Genomic DNA, 18,177 nt, shown 5'->3' on the forward strand with positions numbered 1-18,177 from the left:
ATGATATTCATAGAGGTGGAAAGGAACAATTTCTGATGGGAGTATTAAGAAATGAAAAGCTTTGGCAAGAAACCCCTTTATTGAAGTGCATAAATATGGGATTAGGCCCCAGAGCCATCTAGTCAGGAACCCATCTATGACTGAGACACCTTCCCTCCCTTTGCAACCACAGAAGTGTAGGGGGCATGGAGACCTATGCACATCTGCCTTTTGTAGACATCTGCTTTTGAAATTTTACTTTGAAATGCCCAGGATTCCAGTATTTGTTTATGAAATGAAAAGGTAAAGCACAAAATGCTTTTCTTAATACACCTAGAATCATCTCCTCATTATATATAGGGACCAAATTTTTATGGTAAATGTTTTAAAGTACACATTTAACTGAACTTATTTCAAAAATCCTTGCAGTACTTCTGTAAACATTTGTTTGCCTATAGATTAGACTTTAATTATTAGCTCTCTATTGCAGAGGTTTCTTCACACTGGTAAAAGGAAATGTAAAATAAAATGCTCCTATCTGAGTAGAGGCTTAAGTAACAGCTAAATTAAATCTTTGTGTTAATATTATTCATCGAAAGGCAGATGGGAGCAGAAAATGTTGCAATGAAGAATATGGAATGAGATGAGATCACAGCATCAGTCTGTCCTTTGTAGATCTGGACAATGATCACAGAGCCAGATTGGATTAGTGAAACCTATTTACCAGAAGTTCAGAGCGGTTGCATGAAGCTGAAAGGCAGTCAGTAGGGAGAGGTGGAAAATGCACCAGATTTACAGCTGCAGCGATGAAAATTTAGAAGTTTTCACCACTGTGATTTCATCCAAATGTGAGTACATCAAAATCTAACAACTGCTACGGTGCTGTCTTTTAGAGGGATGGGATGATTAGCAACGGGGAAACGTTTGAAGTGAGCAGCTCATCTGTTCTGCCGTGCTGTGCTCTGCCTGCAGCCCAGCACACACTGCTGCTTTCTCGAGCTAATCCATGCAGGTGCTTCAGTATTATGGGTCTGTAAAATCTTTGCTCTGGCAAAATTGGGAGATCTGGAATCGGTGTTGCTGTACCTATGAGGTAACTGCTAAAGTGACAGCTTGCAACTGTGTGGCTTTTCTGTGTAATAGAAAAGAGAATTAAGTTCTGCAAGCAGTTAGAAGTGGGTGAAGTGCATGAATGTTGAATTTAAGTCTGCTGGCTCAATAAGTGGAACATTTCCAAAGCCATGCCCTGGAAATGAATGCATGATTAACATTAATTGCTTCTAATGAAGAGTAAGAACCGGACAAAGCCCAGCCTGCATTTGATTGAACAAATTAGTTTAAACTCAATGGCTGCATATTTCAGCAACAAGAGAGCAGGGAAAAGCAGGGAAAACAAATTGTGGGGCCAAATCAGATCCTTACTTGCAAGCTGCGAGCATGAGCTCTCAGCTGCTTAATTTTGGAATATAAGTGGAAATGACAGAGTGAACCATTACTGTAATTGTATTTGTTGCCCGAAAGCCGGGCTGTACGTACAAACATCCCTTTACAGGCAAATCCACCTACATTCTCTTCCTTCTCCAACTCTCTGCAGAAATTCGTGTTTGCAGGGGCATCCTCGCAGCTCCACTGTTTGCATTGCTGCCATTGTATTCCCATGCAAGTGGGTCACTTCTGGCTACCTCTGTGATTCACCCTTCTTTCAATGCCTATTCAAGTAATTGCATGTTTGCTGGTGCTGCGACTTCCCTTTCATGCCTTGCCTTCCTTCAGCCCCTGTAAGCCTTTTGCCATCGTTCTGGCAGATGACAGGCGATGAGGGACTGTGAATCATCTGTACTCTGAAAGTAGGTAAATTTATTACTCTTGGGCGCATTTATGTGTTGTTCGTTTTGCAACAGCCTGGGTAGCAGCTGTAACAGCACAACAGCACTTGCTTCTGGTAGAAATCTCTAAAAACTGTACTCCTCACACTGTGTGGTAAAATACCTAAAGTACCAGAGAGACAAATAGATAATTCCTTGCATCACTAAACTTTCCTGCACTTGAGTGTTTTGCTTATGAGTAACTAGTTTAGTCCTCACACAGTGAAATTCCAGAAGTAAAGGTGATGGAAGCTGCTTCATAAACAACTTACAGCATATTCCTAGGTTTAAAAAACCCCAAACCACCTTCATTATGTTTGTCTGGCTTTCATCCCACACTCACCATGGTTTAAAATATAAAAAGTGTCCTGCAGGAGAAGACAGTAAGGATCCCTGAGGATACCACACCGTGCAGAACAGACCATAATCGTACTGACAGCTTAGCACACTCTGGGCAGGCAAATAACTTACTTGTGATGAGTTCAGTGTGGAAGTGCCCTGTGCTGCAATGGGCTGCCCCAGGGGCCCTCCCATGTTCCTGTCCAGTTCCATTACAGCCACAGCACAGGCCAGAATTTCCTCTCTGGTGGGGTCCTAATGCTCGGTACTTAGATCCTCACTGGGGTGTGGAGGGGTGGCTGCTAGACACACACAGGCTCTCTAGGAAGAGTGACCTTGCTCTCGCTGCCAGCTCTGCTTGTAGCAGAGCCCTGGAAAGCCCAGTCACTTGTTATTCCTGCCATCTGAGGAGAGGAGTTTGGCTGTGGTAACAAGCAGCCTTGGATGACCTCCAGCTGCTTCCACAGCTCCAAAACTCTGCAAACAGTAATACATAGCAGCGATAAGCACTGCGAGTCCTGGAGTTAAATGTATGCCAACAACGTCAAGGAAAGCTCACCTGGGGAGTAGGAGTCACCCATCATCCTATAACAAACCTTCCTGGCTCTTCAAAGCCTTTGGATTATACACAGAGCCTGAATAGGAAACCCCCATTCACGTGCCTTGCCCCCAGGGTCAGCCTTTAGAAACGGAGTTAATTCTCCACATTTGGCAGCTTTTTGCAAGCCTGTTTCTGTCACTGGCAGCTAAATCCTGCAGCTCCAGTAGCCTGAACACAAGGCTGGGTAAGAAATGATGAGAGGGAGAGCTGGGAGTATCACAGTCTTTCAGGCCAGTTTCAAGTCTAACTCAAACAACAAGAGTTTAAAGATCCTTCACTTAGTCCAGTAAAACTGTCACCCAAAACCAATTGCTTCAGTCCAGACAAAACTTGGCTTATGGACCTGGCATCCTGTGTGTCTATTGGCTAGTTGTTCTATGATTTTGGTGTCTTCATGGATCTAAGAAATAAAATTGAGAAACAGACTTTAAGCAAAATGTCCCAAGCTAAAGAACTGAATGGGTCAGTTTGAGGATTGAAAAAGAAAACTTTAGGCTTAGTGCAAATGTTGTGCTTTGGACATCATGCAGTAAAAGTGAAATAATGTCATGAGGGAGTTTGAGCTTATTGATAAAGCCTATAACTAGATAAAAATCATAATAGTCTCCAAGTTAATGTATACACTACTCATTTCCTACTGAAATATTGGCAGGTGGAAGGCCAGATCAAAACTGAGAAAGGAGAAAGAGTGTTCCTCCTGGAAGCCTGTGGGAGAGGTGCAGAAACTGGGGATAGGCTGTTGCCCTGTGTCCACAGATGTCTGTATTGTAGCTAGACCATAGCTAGACCATAGCTAGAGCATGGTCTCTGAGACGACATCAAAGAAAACTTTCTTTTGGATTGTTTCAGCTGGAATCTTCCTTAAACCCTTTCTTGTTCCCCCTCTCTCCACCATGCCCCCAGTGTGCTCTTACAGAGGACTTTTAGAGGCACTTGTCCACCTCCACAGCATCCTGACCATGTTCCTGTTCTTCTTTTTGCAGCATGTAGTCCTGCCCGAAGACGAGGCAAAGCTATGCAGCACATCCTGACAAAGAGTGTAAGAAAAATCTCCTTTCCTCTCCCTATTTTTTTTAATTCTAGTTGGCTATGCTTACCCTTAAAAGTGCTGTGGGTAAAAGGAAGCAGATCCTTCAGGGTAAAGAAGTGCATCAGTGTCTGATGCAAGGAGTGGGCTGCAAAACAGAAAGGCGAGTTTCTGTAAAGCTGCAGTTTATTTACAGAAGCGCTTTGAAACAAAAAAAAATACAGTCTTGCCATGAAGAGCCAGTCAAAATGAACATAGTGGCTTATCAACACTGGCCATCTGAGGGAATCACAGACTTAATTCTTATCCACAGAGCCTTCACAATAATTCCAGAGAGACATGCAGGAATGAAAAGTAAACAAATCATATCAGTACACATGCTAATCAAGCAGCCAGTATCCTAGGGAATTCGGGAGAAAAACACTGTAATTTCGACCCTAAAGGTTGGCACTGAGCCATCCAGGGAGGAAGTTTGTCCCCTGGTCCCAGCAGTGCTTGCCTGCCCTTGCCTCAGCCCCAGTGCAGAGGGCACAGAGGAAGCTTTACCCACTCCCTGCAGGCGAGGCACCCCCAGATTCAAATAACCGAACATTTTTCATGCTCTGAGTAAATGTCTTGCAAGTTCGGGTGCTTTCACACATGGGTGTGAGGTTTCTTGCCTTCAGAGACCGTTTTCCCTCCTTAAATCTACTTGACCCATTCACAACCGCTTCTACAATCCTTTTAGCTGATTTGCAGGAATGACAGTCTCTTCTGCATATCAAAGTACTTCTTACAAGTTTGGGACTCTTCTACCAAAGCATTTCTTCTCACCACAGACCTGTCTCCTCTCTAGCACTTTGTTGAAGTATTTTGCTCCACGGTCTTTCCTTTTTCCATGCCCTTTCCTACTTCCCAGCTCCATCCTCATTTTTAGAGAGCCTTTTCTTTGTATTGCTGATTCCCTGATGTCCCCACAGAACTGTAGGTCCTCATTACCACACTTATCTGTGCACTGGAAAAAAAACTCACCACACTCACTCCCATCCCCTCTTTTGGTTATTAAAGCACATCACAGGATCCCAGTACACCACAGGACACCTGAAGTGGTCCCCAGGAAGAGTCAGTAACATGTCTGTCATTTTTTGGGGGTAGAAACTATGCATGTGTGTATTTTCCCAAATTGTGACGGTCTTGGTTTTATTGGTTTTGTCCCACAGCTCAGGCGGAGATTTCAAAATTACTCTTCATTCCAAATGAGGATGAGTCAGACTGCTGGAGTGTTACTCAAAATAAGACATTTTGAGATATCCCACTTTTATTTGTTAAACCTTTGGTGTATTTTGTTTTCCATGTAATATAAAAACAGCAGAAATTGACCAAACCAAAAGTGAACTATTCTGACTTGATGAAACAGAATGCTTAGATAATTCACCTCTTTTTTTTCTTTTTTTTTGACAAAATTTCTCATAGAACTATTCAGCTGAAAATTTTCAGCTGGCTTTCATCAAAATCAAGGGCAATTCTATGTCTGTTATCATGTTTCAAATCTCAGTAGATAGTTGTTTCTACTAAATGGAAGCATCTAATATTTAATTTGGATTGGATCACCTGCTGTGGCAGCACTGTACTCGTAAAGGCCTAAGAAAATAAGATAAGAAAGTCCCTGTTTTGTTGCTGTATTTTAAGAGGATTGGGTTTTTTTCCTTTGGGGTTTTCCTGACCCCAATTAAGGATGTCGTTTGATTGGCTCTTAGTCACGATGCAGGCAGCATCGCATTAGCAGTGGGAGCACCAAGCCTGAGGAATGGTCTGCAGCTCCAGCTACAAAAACAAGGATGGCTCTCAAACCAAAGTGACTGGCATAGTCACCTCTTAGACATTCCTCTTCTTCAGTGGGATGCAGCTGCTTACAGCTCACAAGTAAGCATTGAAATAAATTGCACATACTGGAATAGACGTGCCTGTGAGGAAGTTGTGATTGCCAATTTCTAGACCCACAGAAAAGTCTCAGAATGATTATTTATTTTTCACTTTTACATCTGCACCTGCAGTCAGAGCTGTAAAAATGCCTCAGCTGACATACAGTCTTCTGCTCTGGTGATTGCAGTGGATGCACAACTTTAATCCTCAGCAAGGACAAAAATAGCAACTAACGTGGACATCTGCCAGACTTTTTTTTTGCAGCAGCAGAAATACTCAAGCAGTGTAGCATTAAGCGATTTAACATTCAAATTACTGACTGTGGGGGGTAACTTCCATCACATACAAGAACCCATCCCAAAAGCATGATAATGACTGCAGGAGGGTGACAGAAAGGCGGAAACACCTTTTATTTTAGCTGAGCATTTCACCAATATGTATATTTGCAGTTCCTATTGCCCTATTAAAAATTATTTCCAATGATAGTAGATCCTTCCCTTCTCTTCCCTTCTTCTTCTAGCCCCAAAATCCCTTGGGTAGAACTGTCTGGACACCAGTACCTGGCTACTTTGCAAGAAAGTAGAAAATACCCCTATGCATGCTAGAGCTGCCATATTAAAAATTAGCTCAGCATTAGGCCATCAAGAAGAACTTAACTCTACAAATCTGGATTTTTCTCCGCTAACACGCATTTTGTTGTCCAGACTCTAACTTTCAAAGTTTTATCCAAAGCCAGATATTTCATTGTCACCTTTTCTGGATGGTTGTTGGTTGGCAGTGGATTTTAAGTCCTGGATCAGGATGGTTGGAACAGGCTCTCTGCAACCATCCTGTGTCCTCCGTGCCCCTTCCCTCTTAACACAGCTAATTCTGACAGTAGGCATGCCAGGCCTCAGTGCTCTCATGTGCATGGCAAAGAGAGTTTGCTGAGCTCTGGTTTCAGAGTCGGTGTCCTGCAAACAAACTGGGCCAGTCAAAGGATTTACAGGTTCTGAAAACAGTAGGTTTTTAGAGAGCAGTTTGCTAATTCCGCATAGTTCGGCTGACTCTGTCATTTGCACAGATTTAAATCTCCTGGTATGTCTAGAAAAGAAAAGTGACTCCCAGTTGATCCTTCTGCCTTACCCTAGGTACCCTAGAGAAATGTCAGCTCCATTTTAGATCAAAACCAAGCTACAGCAGGTTTAGTTTCCTGACCTAGATAAGTCTTTACATATTACAGGAATGGGTGAGGTAGCCAAAGTCACTGTGAAATCTTGAATTAGGAAATAAGGAACTCCCAAGTGTGCTACAACCAAATGCGGCAAAGATGTTCACTGAAGATATGTTATTGTCATGGGTTATTGTCATTCTTTTAAATTTTGTGCCTGCTTTGCTTTCTCCTAATTCTTATCTCACATAAGGTAAATAAGTAAGTAATGAGTATTTTGGACCAAACCACTACAGTTATAGAGACTGCACTGTTGTCTCCAGCTGTAATGGAAAATGAAACTGTAACTTATTTATACAGATTCTACTGCTTGAAGGCATTTTGGCATTACTGACATCATATGTAACAAGGAATCTCAAAAACATAGACAATGTGCCTAAATAATTCTTGCTATTAATCAAAATAAAAATCCTACTTCTTTTCCCCAAGCCATATTTCATTCTGTGCAACATGTAGGCAGAATGTTAAGTTTCAAGTCCGTGGTGGTTTACACTGATCAAAAAAGCCACTTTCAGGGTTAGAGGTGACTGCAGCCAGCATGCTACTTACCAAAAATGCTCTTTCCATGACAATGCAAAATAAGTGACCTCAGGTGTCTCAGCAGCAGAGGTTTGATGACATTTTCTGTCACACACCAGCTAAGTGTGTCCAAGAGCACTGGGCATTTTTCCAGAGATGGTGGGAAAAGATGAGCTTTGTCACGTTCCTTGAAAGCTGGAAGAGCTCGGTTCACACGAGGAAGACTCCAAGGACTGTCATTAGAGACCCTTGCCAGCCACAGTCTCATCATATTAGTACTGAAGACAGGTGTCTCCACTGGTGTCACTGTGGTGAAGGGGGTGATGCCCTGGTAAGCAGCTTGCAAGGTTTGTGTGGTCAGGGCGTGTGTGGACACAAGAGCCTGCAGCCTACAAGGAGCTGCTGCAGAAGGATGGGGAGGTGCTGGACCTGGTCCAGGGGCAGCTGGAGGGAGCCAATGCCAACAGCTTAAGCAGCAACAGGAGGCATCTCACAACCAGCATCACCCTCGTTTCAGAAACATTGGAGCAGTGCTGGGGCTTGGCTCTTTTGGCAGCTCCAGATTTGTGATCAGTAGAGCTGGGAGCCAGCTGCAGCCTCCTATGGCATCTGTTTGTCTTCAAGGACACCAGTAGTCCCTTTAACTTTAACTTAACACTGAGCATGTCTTTAGGTAGTTTACAGCACACAGAGTGTGTTAGGCTGTGTGTCAAAATCCACAGAAATAGGAGAAAAGTCCTGTTCAGCCTTGGATTAGGCTTTGGTAGCCTTACCTGCCTTTTCCAGAAGTATTTTTGCCTGTTGTTGGGCAGTTTCTGCTCCTCATCCTACTAGTCAGTAGGATTGAGGTAGTATAGCCTTCTCTAGACTCCTGAGGGTACATGGAGACAAAAGAGTTAAAAGTGGTCAGGTTGGGATTTTTCTTCTTTCCTGTTTTGGAAAACATGGGTTTGCATGTGGTTTTATGTCTGTGTAAAAAATCACCTACACAGAATATTGCAGATTAATGGCAAACTGAATTAAAACTTAATTAGAGGAAATGGACAATTTGGCGTGAGGGGACATACTTGAATAGGGTCTTGTTTTTATCTTGAGTGTGTGTTAGAAGGCAGAGCAATAGATAGAATTAAGGCTTTTTCTATGCCAGTAGTGGGCCGGTCAGTTGTTGGTCTCAGTCTTGAGACAAAATAACTATATTTATATCTAAAACATGTAGACAGCAACTACCACTCATCAGTTAGATGCAAGTAACTGCTTTTCTCATGATCTTCCAACACAAGTAAGTCTAATAGGAAATACTCTGAATAGTTGTCATCTGTCTTGTTTCCTTGCTGGTTTGGATCTTCACCCTGTTTGAGTGGTTCTCTGTATGACAGCAGCAAGTCTTTAAGGAAGGGTGGAAAAACACCAACAAAGTATGAAACACTCTTTCCGTGCTCTTGGAACTTTGATCTTCTTGAGAAAACTCTTTCCAGACCATCCTCCATAACAGTCCTGATGAATCCATTTCCTTGAGGTGCATCCCTGTTTTTTCAAACTCACATTAGCTCTGGCCTCCCCAGTTGCCTGTGACAGCACAGTGAGTGCCATGGCTTAGTGTCTTATTGATTAGAAAAGAACTTGATTTTTTTCATGCCTGTTTTCAAAGACTGTTGGAGATATGAGGGGGAGGGCTGGTGCTCAAAGTTGCAGCTGTCAGTGAGTTTTGTTTGAGTGAGCTAATGTTTGTGAAAATTAATCTCTAGGAGCCCAATTCCTCACTGCCTCGTATTCTCTGTAGTCATTTACTAGGTACAAAATGTAAGTTCAAAAGACAGGACAGACCATAAGGAAACAGCACTTTTAATTCACATTGCATAAGTTTGACTGGTTTTCCAAGATGTGATGCAATAAGAAATTAAATCTGAGTTATCTCGGAGGCATATCCTATACAGTACAGTTTGGAAAAGAGCACGTTTCAGTCTCCTGAGGAGAATACAGAAAGGTGCAACTAAGTAGCTGGGTCCCAGAAAGACCCAGCAGGATTTTCTTATACTTCTATACAAAGCACAGAAACTGGAGCCAAACAAAATCCCACAAATCCCTCAGTCCCCACCTGACAAAATCCCTTTTGGATGACAGTAAAGCAGTGGGAGGAACAAGCAGCCTTTCAGCTCCCCCATGACCTCGACAGACCACCTAATCCCCAGGGCCGGGTGTAATGGGGTGGTTTTCCTCTCCCCTGTAGGTGGTGGCCATATCGGAGCGCCAGCCCCAGCAGGGCGAGCTCCTGCAGGTGCTGTACGAGGCGAGGGGCGAGGAGGAGGCGCGGGGCGTGGGCTGCCTGCAGGGCGGGCAGCGGGGAGCCTGCCCCGCCAAGGGCACTGCCCAGCACGGTAAGTACAGGGAAAGGGCTTTATTCCTCCGTGCCTGGAGAACATTTTTAGATACTGCAGTCTTCCAGTTTGCAGAAAAGCAGGAACTTTATTACGTACCTGGAGGATAATTCCATGCTTAAAATACCCAGAGGAATTAGTGAGATAATGACCGTGGCATTGCTCAATTTATTCAGAGTCATAAACTCACTTTATGCAGAGTCATAAACACTCCCTGACAATACTTTAGAGATGATAAATTGTAAATTATTGAGTTTGCCTGAGTCATCTTATTGTATAAGATCCCGGTTCAGTTGCTTAGAATTAGCCAGAACATAATCATTTGGGATGAGATTTCAGATTCTGGATGTCAGCCACAGACCTGAATTTTTGGCAACCAATACTTGTTCAGCATATTTGTAAGAAACCATGAAGGAAAAATAGAGCTTGCCAATACAAAACCAAGGAGATGAGTAAACATAAACAGAGTGGTCATGCAGCTCCTCCAACACTGCTGTGTTATGTTTGGAAGACTGAAGCTGGAGCAGGGCTGTGCAGTTTCACATGGGATGGCCTTTTAATCAAAAATACCTTTTGCTCTCCTTTGCAATGTCACCCAGATGCAGGCAAGTCATATGCCTTTAAAGAAATCCCAATGGCATGTTTTTCCAAGAGAAACTGGACATTTAGGTGCTAAAAGGTACAAAATCTCTAAAGCAGGTCCATGAACATGCATGTTCCTCATATCGCCAGCCTGCAACCACACTGCACATAAGCCATCCCATTAAGAACACAGACCAGACAAGAGAGGGGCCTGGGAAACTGGGAAGGAAGGAACTGAGCCTGAGACCATAAGGAAAGATCTCAAATCAGGACCAGAGCCAAGATGTGGCTGAAAAAAGAACTGGAGCTTCAGGACTGGAGCAGGGACAGGAGGAGGAGTGGCTGGGACTGGCTACAGGGTAAAGGACGGCAGAGAGCCAGAGAGACAGAAGGGAGGGACTGCTGGTCACTGCTGTTAGGGGAGATGAGAGGTAAAGGATGACAGAAAGGTGCAAACGAGAAAAGCTGTAGGAACCTAAAAAGAAGAGCAGAAAAGGGGAAAACAAGTTTCATAGGAGGAGAAAGGGAAATGAGTATGCAGAACTTAGAAACTACGTTTAAATTAGAACAAAAAACAAACAAACAAACAAAAGATCACAGGTGAGGCCATTAGCATGTTTGTTGCTAGCATCAGAAATCCTGCACAAAGAGCAAAGCAGGACAGTCCATTCCAGCATGTGAGAGGGTACTTCTGGAAGTGGAATTCATACTGCATCCAGCCACCACTGTCCTGAGGGGAGCAACTACAAACCTGAAGCCATGAGGACTTTCTTTTGCTTAGATATTTTGCAAAAATTCGCTAAAACATTATCTAATAAGAAGGATGGGCTGAAGGGAAGAATCCGACAGTATAAGAGAAAAAGAAAACGAAACAAAAAGAAAAAATATGGGCATTAGCTGAAGCACTGATGCCTGGATCCACTTGCTGAATACTGTTAGTACCTAATACGCAAGATGAGAGGAGGTAATTGTATTAACTTTGATGTGAGGGATACAGTAAGGTACCTAATGGAATTACTGGAGGGAGGGTGGAGCAGGAAGCAAGAAGCTGGTTAGGATATTTATCATAGTCAAATATTGCCCCCGGAAGGAGAAGACAGTTCTGATTGCCAAGTCGTGCTGGAGACAGCACTACAAGCAGCACCCTGGCTGTTTCCATATTTGCTGTCATTATTTATATTCCTTTGGTGGGAGCAGTAGAGAGGTCCACACTCCCACAGCCAAATAGGAGCATTTGGCTGCAAGAAAAAAACTGGCATCCCTCACTCATTTATTTCTTTGGCACAGTGAGCAGGAATGTCAGTGAGTATTTATCCAGGGATAAGTTATTGGATGAGCAATTACTTGAAACTGAAGGGTAACCTTCAGAGTTGAGGACAGCAGAGAGAGATGTCACTCAGCCACAGGCAAAAAGGTGGAAATCCCTCCCTGTGACAGGGCAGACATAGCACACATCACTGCCTAGGTTAAAATAACTCTCCAGGGCAATCCAGAAAGGAGAGAATGATCTCCTAGGCAGGACAAACCTGCAGTGGGGGCTGAGGAGCAGCATTTGGGCTCTTTGCCTGTAGAGATACATGAGTGTTTGCAGAGGAGGAAAGGGGTCCCACTTAGCTTGGTCTGCTAAGGGCAGTTTTGTCATCTCATTCGAAAAGTCCAGGAGCAAGCTGAGAGACTTTCCAGAATGACTTAAGTAATCCCACAATCACTTATTTTGACATCACAATAGATGATCATAGTAAAGAAAACTCTGCTCTTTTGGCTGTAACCAAATCTGGTGGGACTATAACCTGTATCTGGGCTCTGTCCATGTCTGTGTTTTACTGCATGGAAGAAGGTTTTTCATACAAGCTGTGCCAATGGGATAATTGCAGATAATATCATGTTTCTTATGCTTTGCAGTGGGAATTACTGAACGAGAGTCATCCAAGTCCTATAATCACCTGTTGGACGGAAAATCCTTGGTAAGCAAATAGAGCAAGACCAACTACCAATGCATCTTAAAACCTTGTACCTGTCAGCATGTCCCACAGTAACAGCATGTCAGTCTGTTGCAGTACCTGCAGATTTCACAGCCTTTGTTAAAGCTTGAAACATAATTTATGCCAGAGGATCCCTTAGCTGAGAGCAGAGGCATAGGACAGAGAGATGCCCCTCAGGGAGCAGGAAGAGTGGTGGGATGGAAACAGGCATGCTCCTTTTCTGGATACTCAGCCACCTGCAACAGCTGGGAGAAACTAGCCTCTTGTCTCTCAGGGAATTTCACAAATTGGGAAAAAAATAATTTCTCAAGTGGCACAAGCATCAAATAATTTGTACTCTCCAGTTCACCAACCTGACATGATAATCTCAAAAGTCAGAAACTTCAATAAAGAGTTGATGGGAAAATTATTGTACAAAACCCCAAAATGTGTTCTCTAATAGACAGAAAAAATACTTTGGTTAAAAATTACTCACCTTTACTAAAACGCTCTCCCTCCTTTCTTTGTCTTACAACCCCCCCTAATTTTCATAGTCCTTGCATTTAATAAAAATGAACTTTTTCAAAGAGAAAAAATTATTTTGAATAGTTTCTGGCCAACACCAGACCATGCTATCAAAACTTTATGGCTTCAGAGACTCTTTTGGATGTCTGAAGCATGCTTTCTAGCTGATAGCTGGGCTACACGAGAAAAATGACAGTACGATACTTAAGGATGGCTCAAACTAATGTTATTCAGTGTAATGAATCTAATCAAACCTACCAATAATTAACACAGTTAAATTTCAAAGGATGCTTGCCAAAGTGATTTCAAACGTCTCTAAGTCTTAGGATACTTGAAAAACACATCTAAATGTACCCAGTCTCAGATTAATCCAAAGAGAAATAGCCCTAGAAAGCTTAAGACCAGTTATGGTAGTGACAATAATATGAACATTTTTTTCAGGATTGCGGGTAAAATCAGTAAGTGTTCTTATTGCCTGAAATAATGAGATCACCTCAAAATTTTTGACATTTTTTTCTGTTTCTGGGCAATTCACACTTTAATTTACCATCTTGGAGGATATGCTATTCTCAGAGACCTGTTTATGGGAAAACGTGGCTCAGTTCTGGTGGGCAATTTAGGATCAAATAAGACAAGGAGGAAGTGGGTGATCAGGCACTTGTGGGGCTGTGGCAGAACTGGAGCATAACCAGGGCACCCCATACCACAGAGCAGCACCCAACAAACAGGGAAACATTTCTGAATGCCCAAGGAGCTGTGATGGCTGAGACATCTGCTTCCCAGGCAGCCGTAGAGGTGGAGGCCTGCAAGAGACGGGCTGCTCAGTCTGCACAAAACCTCCCTGCCTCAGGAAGCTAAACATAAAAACTAGGGAATGAGAAGTTCTGCAAGCATCCCTTCTTTGACGGGAGGTGTAACTCTCGCTCATGCAAGGCCTGTGCTGAGCTCAATGAGAACATTCACGTGAGCAACTGGTAGTTGTGTGGGTGAGAGTGGGGCAGTCAAATCCTTAACCTGCTTTCTCTTGTTAAGAGATTTATAGTATTTATTGGTTTTCTTAAAACAGCCTCTTTCCTCAGATGAACCGGTGTCCCTACTCATCAGTGGTATTTCCTAATGATGTGCTTTATCCTCCCACAGATTCCTCCATCTCCAGTTGCCCGTATCACAGTGAAAGCTGTGGCTGTCACAGGCTCGCCCACACGCAACCACGCTTCTGTGGAAGAGTAAGTCCCTTCCCACCCTCCAGCCATGCCTCTTACCTCTTGTTTCCCAAAGGCAGGGAGAGATTGGTAAAGGATATGCTGATTTTATTATCAGCCATGGCCATTTATACAGCTATCTCAGTGCCCATTACAGCTCTACTTTATCACTAGAAAAAAATCATCCTAATTCAAAATATAAGTATTTTTCCCCTAGGAAGTCTATAATATTTGCCCTAAAATGTAATTATAAAATGTAATTAATTAAAAAAATATTATGTCTTTAAATCTGATTAAGGAACAGCTTGACCACAGTACAAATGCACTCATGAGCAGGGAGTTAACCCAGACATGGATCTGGGTGGGATTTGAGATGCCACCATTGTCTCCTGAGGGACAGTAACTAGCTCAATGTCACAGTGTCCTCGCACTCCATACACTCCTCTCAGCCAGTGGAGCTCACCAGTCCTGGGCACCGCCACATGGTCCCTGGAACTTTGGTGGAAGGGCCCAGCTCTCTCCTTGGGCAATCCCCCCGGTCCTTGTTGGGTAGCAATTGCTAGAGAGGATGCACTTAGAGTGGTCCCATTTGTAGTCCGTTCCCTTGTGTGAGTGTTCCCTCTGACACTGAGAGAACAAGGCCACCAACCTGAGTGGTGGCAGCTGCAGCATCCAAGCCCCCAGACCCACAGAGCCTCTGCTCATTCCAGACTTACCAGTCCCAGGGATGGGCCAGGCATGGATACACCTTTCTAGCCAGGCAGCTCTTGGTTCTGAGTGCCCGGTCACCATCAGCAGGGAAGAAGGGCTGGGGAGAAGCCCTCTGTACACATCTGTGTTTTATTTGTTAGCCACAGGCAGCGCTGGAGGAAGACAACAGAGTATGACCTGGCCCTGCCTCCAGGGGCAGAAGCTTCCCTACCGCTGACAGGAGGCAACCTGTGCGGGACACCCAGCCTCCTGAGGAAGATGTGGATGAAGCACAAGAAGAAGTCAGAGTACCTGGGGGCAACAAACAGTGCCTTTGAGGCGGACTGATAAGGCTCAGCATCACTTGGAAAGGCAGAAGGTCCTTCAGCAGGACAAGGTGTTTTTAGGATCGATGAGGGAACAGATGCAGCACAGCTCATCCAGGAAAATTATATCCTCTTCTTACTTGATGCCATTGCCTCAGAACAGTGGGAGAAAGGCTAACTAAGGTAAAAATGGTGAACATGATGCAGCTCAATGGCCTTTCCTTGTTGCATTACACTAAAATCCCAACTATCCCACTAGATTTACATCTTGACACAATGATGCTGAGACTACTGCTGACCCATTCACCATTTTCTATGTCCTGTCTGAATGAGCTCAGACTTGCACAAGAAAAGCCTGCCAAGAGGTTTGTGTATTCCTGCAAGGCAACAGGTTGATTACAGAGTGCCATTAAATCCCAGGGATCTACCACTGCTTGTCGTCTTTCCCCTCTCATATCATGAGATAAAAACCACACCTTGTGATATGCTTGGCTGAATGACACATGATAAACATCTTTTTTCCTTCAGTTTTGATGTTTCAAGTCAGGAGTAAAAGATGCAAAAATTCTAAAACAGTGGGCCAGAACTGAGCAAGTTTGCAAGCATATGTACCAAGTTTTGCTATATGACAAGTGATTTGTGTTTTAAGGTGTCCTGTCAGATCAAACTATGAGCAACAGGATAACCTCAAGGGATACTTTCTGCTGTAGAACCTGCTTTTAAGTGAAATGCTAGTCAGCAATTTACCCTTTACCCACGTGGCAGAGAATATCACATTAAGTGCACAAAATACTGGGAGGAAGGAAATTTGTAAATGGTGCAACTAGGTGACTGTGAGATATTTGCATGTAAGAGACCTGTGCTTATGAATAGATGGATTTAATGGAACTTGCTTTAAAAAAATTTCTCCTTTTTTTTTTTTTTTTCCAATTTAGAAATTCCCGGTCAAGTCCCCTCCAGCTTTTCTCCCAAAAAAGAACAGAACAGTTTTACAAAAAAAGCTTTCACCACTGTTATGGACAATGTTATATTAGTCATGAGCAGTGGTTGCCTTCTGTAAGTGCTCTCCTAGTTATTAAAAAAACCACTGGTTTCCCTAAATACAGAACTTTATATTTAAAGTTGGAGGAGGCGTATCTCCTGTTGTTCATAGTATTGATGGCCTCTAATCTAACTGCCAGTGCACCAAAGCGTAAATTAAAAATAAAGGTCTTACTCTGTGACAGTAGCAAAGGGAAGGAGCTCCCATCTGAAACTTGCTTGCCTGCAGCCAGTGCAGTGAAATGCACTGAGATGCCATCACAGACAGTGCCATGATAGTGAGGGGCAGCTGGCCCTGGTCAGGGGTCACCAGCTCAGGAGTACCAAGGGACCACCTGAATGGGAGGGAAAGGCAGCCAGGTCTTCTGACTTTTGGTTGAGTGGGGTGGAGCAGCACACAGGAAAGGTTCGCAGCTTAACATCCTGAGCAACCAAAGTTCATGGAATGGGAAAACAAATAGAGAAGCCCAATAGCTTTTACACAGAATATGTCCCTGATGGCTCCAAGGAGGGCAGCAGGGAAAACCTGTTTAGGGCTGGATATGGTGGAAGTGGTAGTAGGATGGGGATGGAAGTTCTTACTTTAAAATGTACTGTGGCTTTTCATACTGCTGGAGCCAGGTCAGTCCAGAGTCTGCCAAGGAGAGAGAAGCACTACACCTTCATGAAATACCTCTGTCAGCCCTCTCGCTCAGCTGTCCATCACTGCTTCAGTCACAGGCTCCTCCTTCAGAGGTGCTCAACTAGTCAGAGGACAACTTTGCACCTAGAAATCACACAGACTCTCCCTCCTCTTTACCAAAAGTAAAAGTCCTTCTCTGGTCCAGCAGCCAAACACTGGGATGATCTTCTCTCCTGCTTTTATTTCTTGCTCCTGGGAAAGAAGGAGAACAGAGTTCCTTGTGAACCACGTGCTGGCAGTGGTGACCTGGTATTGACCATGTGTTCTCTGCCCCGGCGTGCAAGAGCAGTGCCGACACCCACTGAATGCTGCACACCCGAACAGCACCAGAGCAGATTTCTCACAGGGACCCAACCCACCTTCAAATTAGAGCCTGCCACACTGACCCTGTGCAATGGTCTGAGCACCCTGACCCTGCCAACGCCAGGTCCTCTATGACTGAACCAAGTTGGAGCCGTGGTCAAGAGTTTCCTGAAACACCTTTTACAAATATCACCAACCACACTTCAGCCCCCTCCTCAGCCCATAGAAATCCTGTCAGAAACCCATATGTGTATTTTTACACATGTAGGTAAACCTAGTAAATTCAATGCTCTCTTGCATAGCAATACATACATTCAAAGAGTAGGGAGAACAGCAATCACTAGGTCCCTTTTTTGGTCCCATTTACTAAACAAAGCAAAAATAAGGATGATGGACAGACACTGGGAAAAGTCCATTTGCTGAATTAGGTGTAATTAAGAGAGTGAGCATTTGTGGTATCTGCCCTTGTAGCTATCATGGCCCATAAAGCACCCAAACACAGTCCAGGACAGCAAGAGTTTTGTCTGTTGAGAAAGTTGCATTGTAGTAGTAGTATTTAATTTGTTAATTAATAGCTTTAAGCAGTATGAGGATGGAGGTGGAGATGGTTAATATTTCTTCTTAATAATTGCTCTATCTTGATATGTGTATTTATATTTTTCTTATTTATTTAATTTATAAGTTGGATCTACAAGAGAAGGAGCCATTTACAAGAAGCATATTTAATTTCCTTGTATTCCAGGGACTGCTGTGGAGATTTTTTGTATTGTAGTAGATATTTATTTTATTGATTAAAAAGTATGTTCTATTCTTAAAAAAAAAAAAACAAATAACAAAATAAACGAGTAGCATGTGGTAACAGACAGGTCTCAGACACAATAGTTTTTGGGAAGCATTTAGTGGAAAGTAAAGGAGTGCGCATGGTGCTGAAAAAAGGTGAACACCTGATAGCAAAGAACACAAACTTTGTTCTCCACAGCCTGAAAGTGTGTTTGTGAGCAGTTCCAGTATTGCACAGGTGGCAGAACCATTGTTTGTTATCAGATGT

At 43.4% G+C, this 18,177-nt stretch overlaps 1 protein-coding gene across 2 annotated transcripts; it reads left to right on the top strand.

Moving 5' to 3' along the window:
* The first annotated feature begins 657 nt into the window (after positions 1-657).
* Positions 658-17,990, top strand: VXN (vexin). Of its 2 annotated transcripts, XM_032126784.1 has the most exons (7): positions 662-827; positions 3,768-3,823; positions 9,670-9,771; positions 9,802-9,817; positions 12,302-12,363; positions 14,026-14,111; positions 14,939-17,990. In XM_032126784.1, exons 1-7 carry the CDS (start codon positions 761-763, stop codon positions 15,123-15,125), a joined length of 576 nt encoding a protein of 191 aa, XP_031982675.1. In that variant the 5' UTR covers positions 662-760; the 3' UTR covers positions 15,126-17,990. The 2 variants fall into 2 exon arrangements, with proteins under 2 accessions (XP_031982666.1, XP_031982675.1); XM_032126775.1 differs by having other exon boundaries at positions 658-827; positions 9,670-9,817.
* Positions 17,991-18,177: the final 187 nt, after the last annotated feature.

The sequence above is a fragment of the Corvus moneduloides genome, chromosome 1 (assembly GCF_009650955.1).
Source record: "Corvus moneduloides isolate bCorMon1 chromosome 1, bCorMon1.pri, whole genome shotgun sequence".
Classification (NCBI taxonomy): Eukaryota; Metazoa; Chordata; class Aves; order Passeriformes; family Corvidae; genus Corvus; species Corvus moneduloides.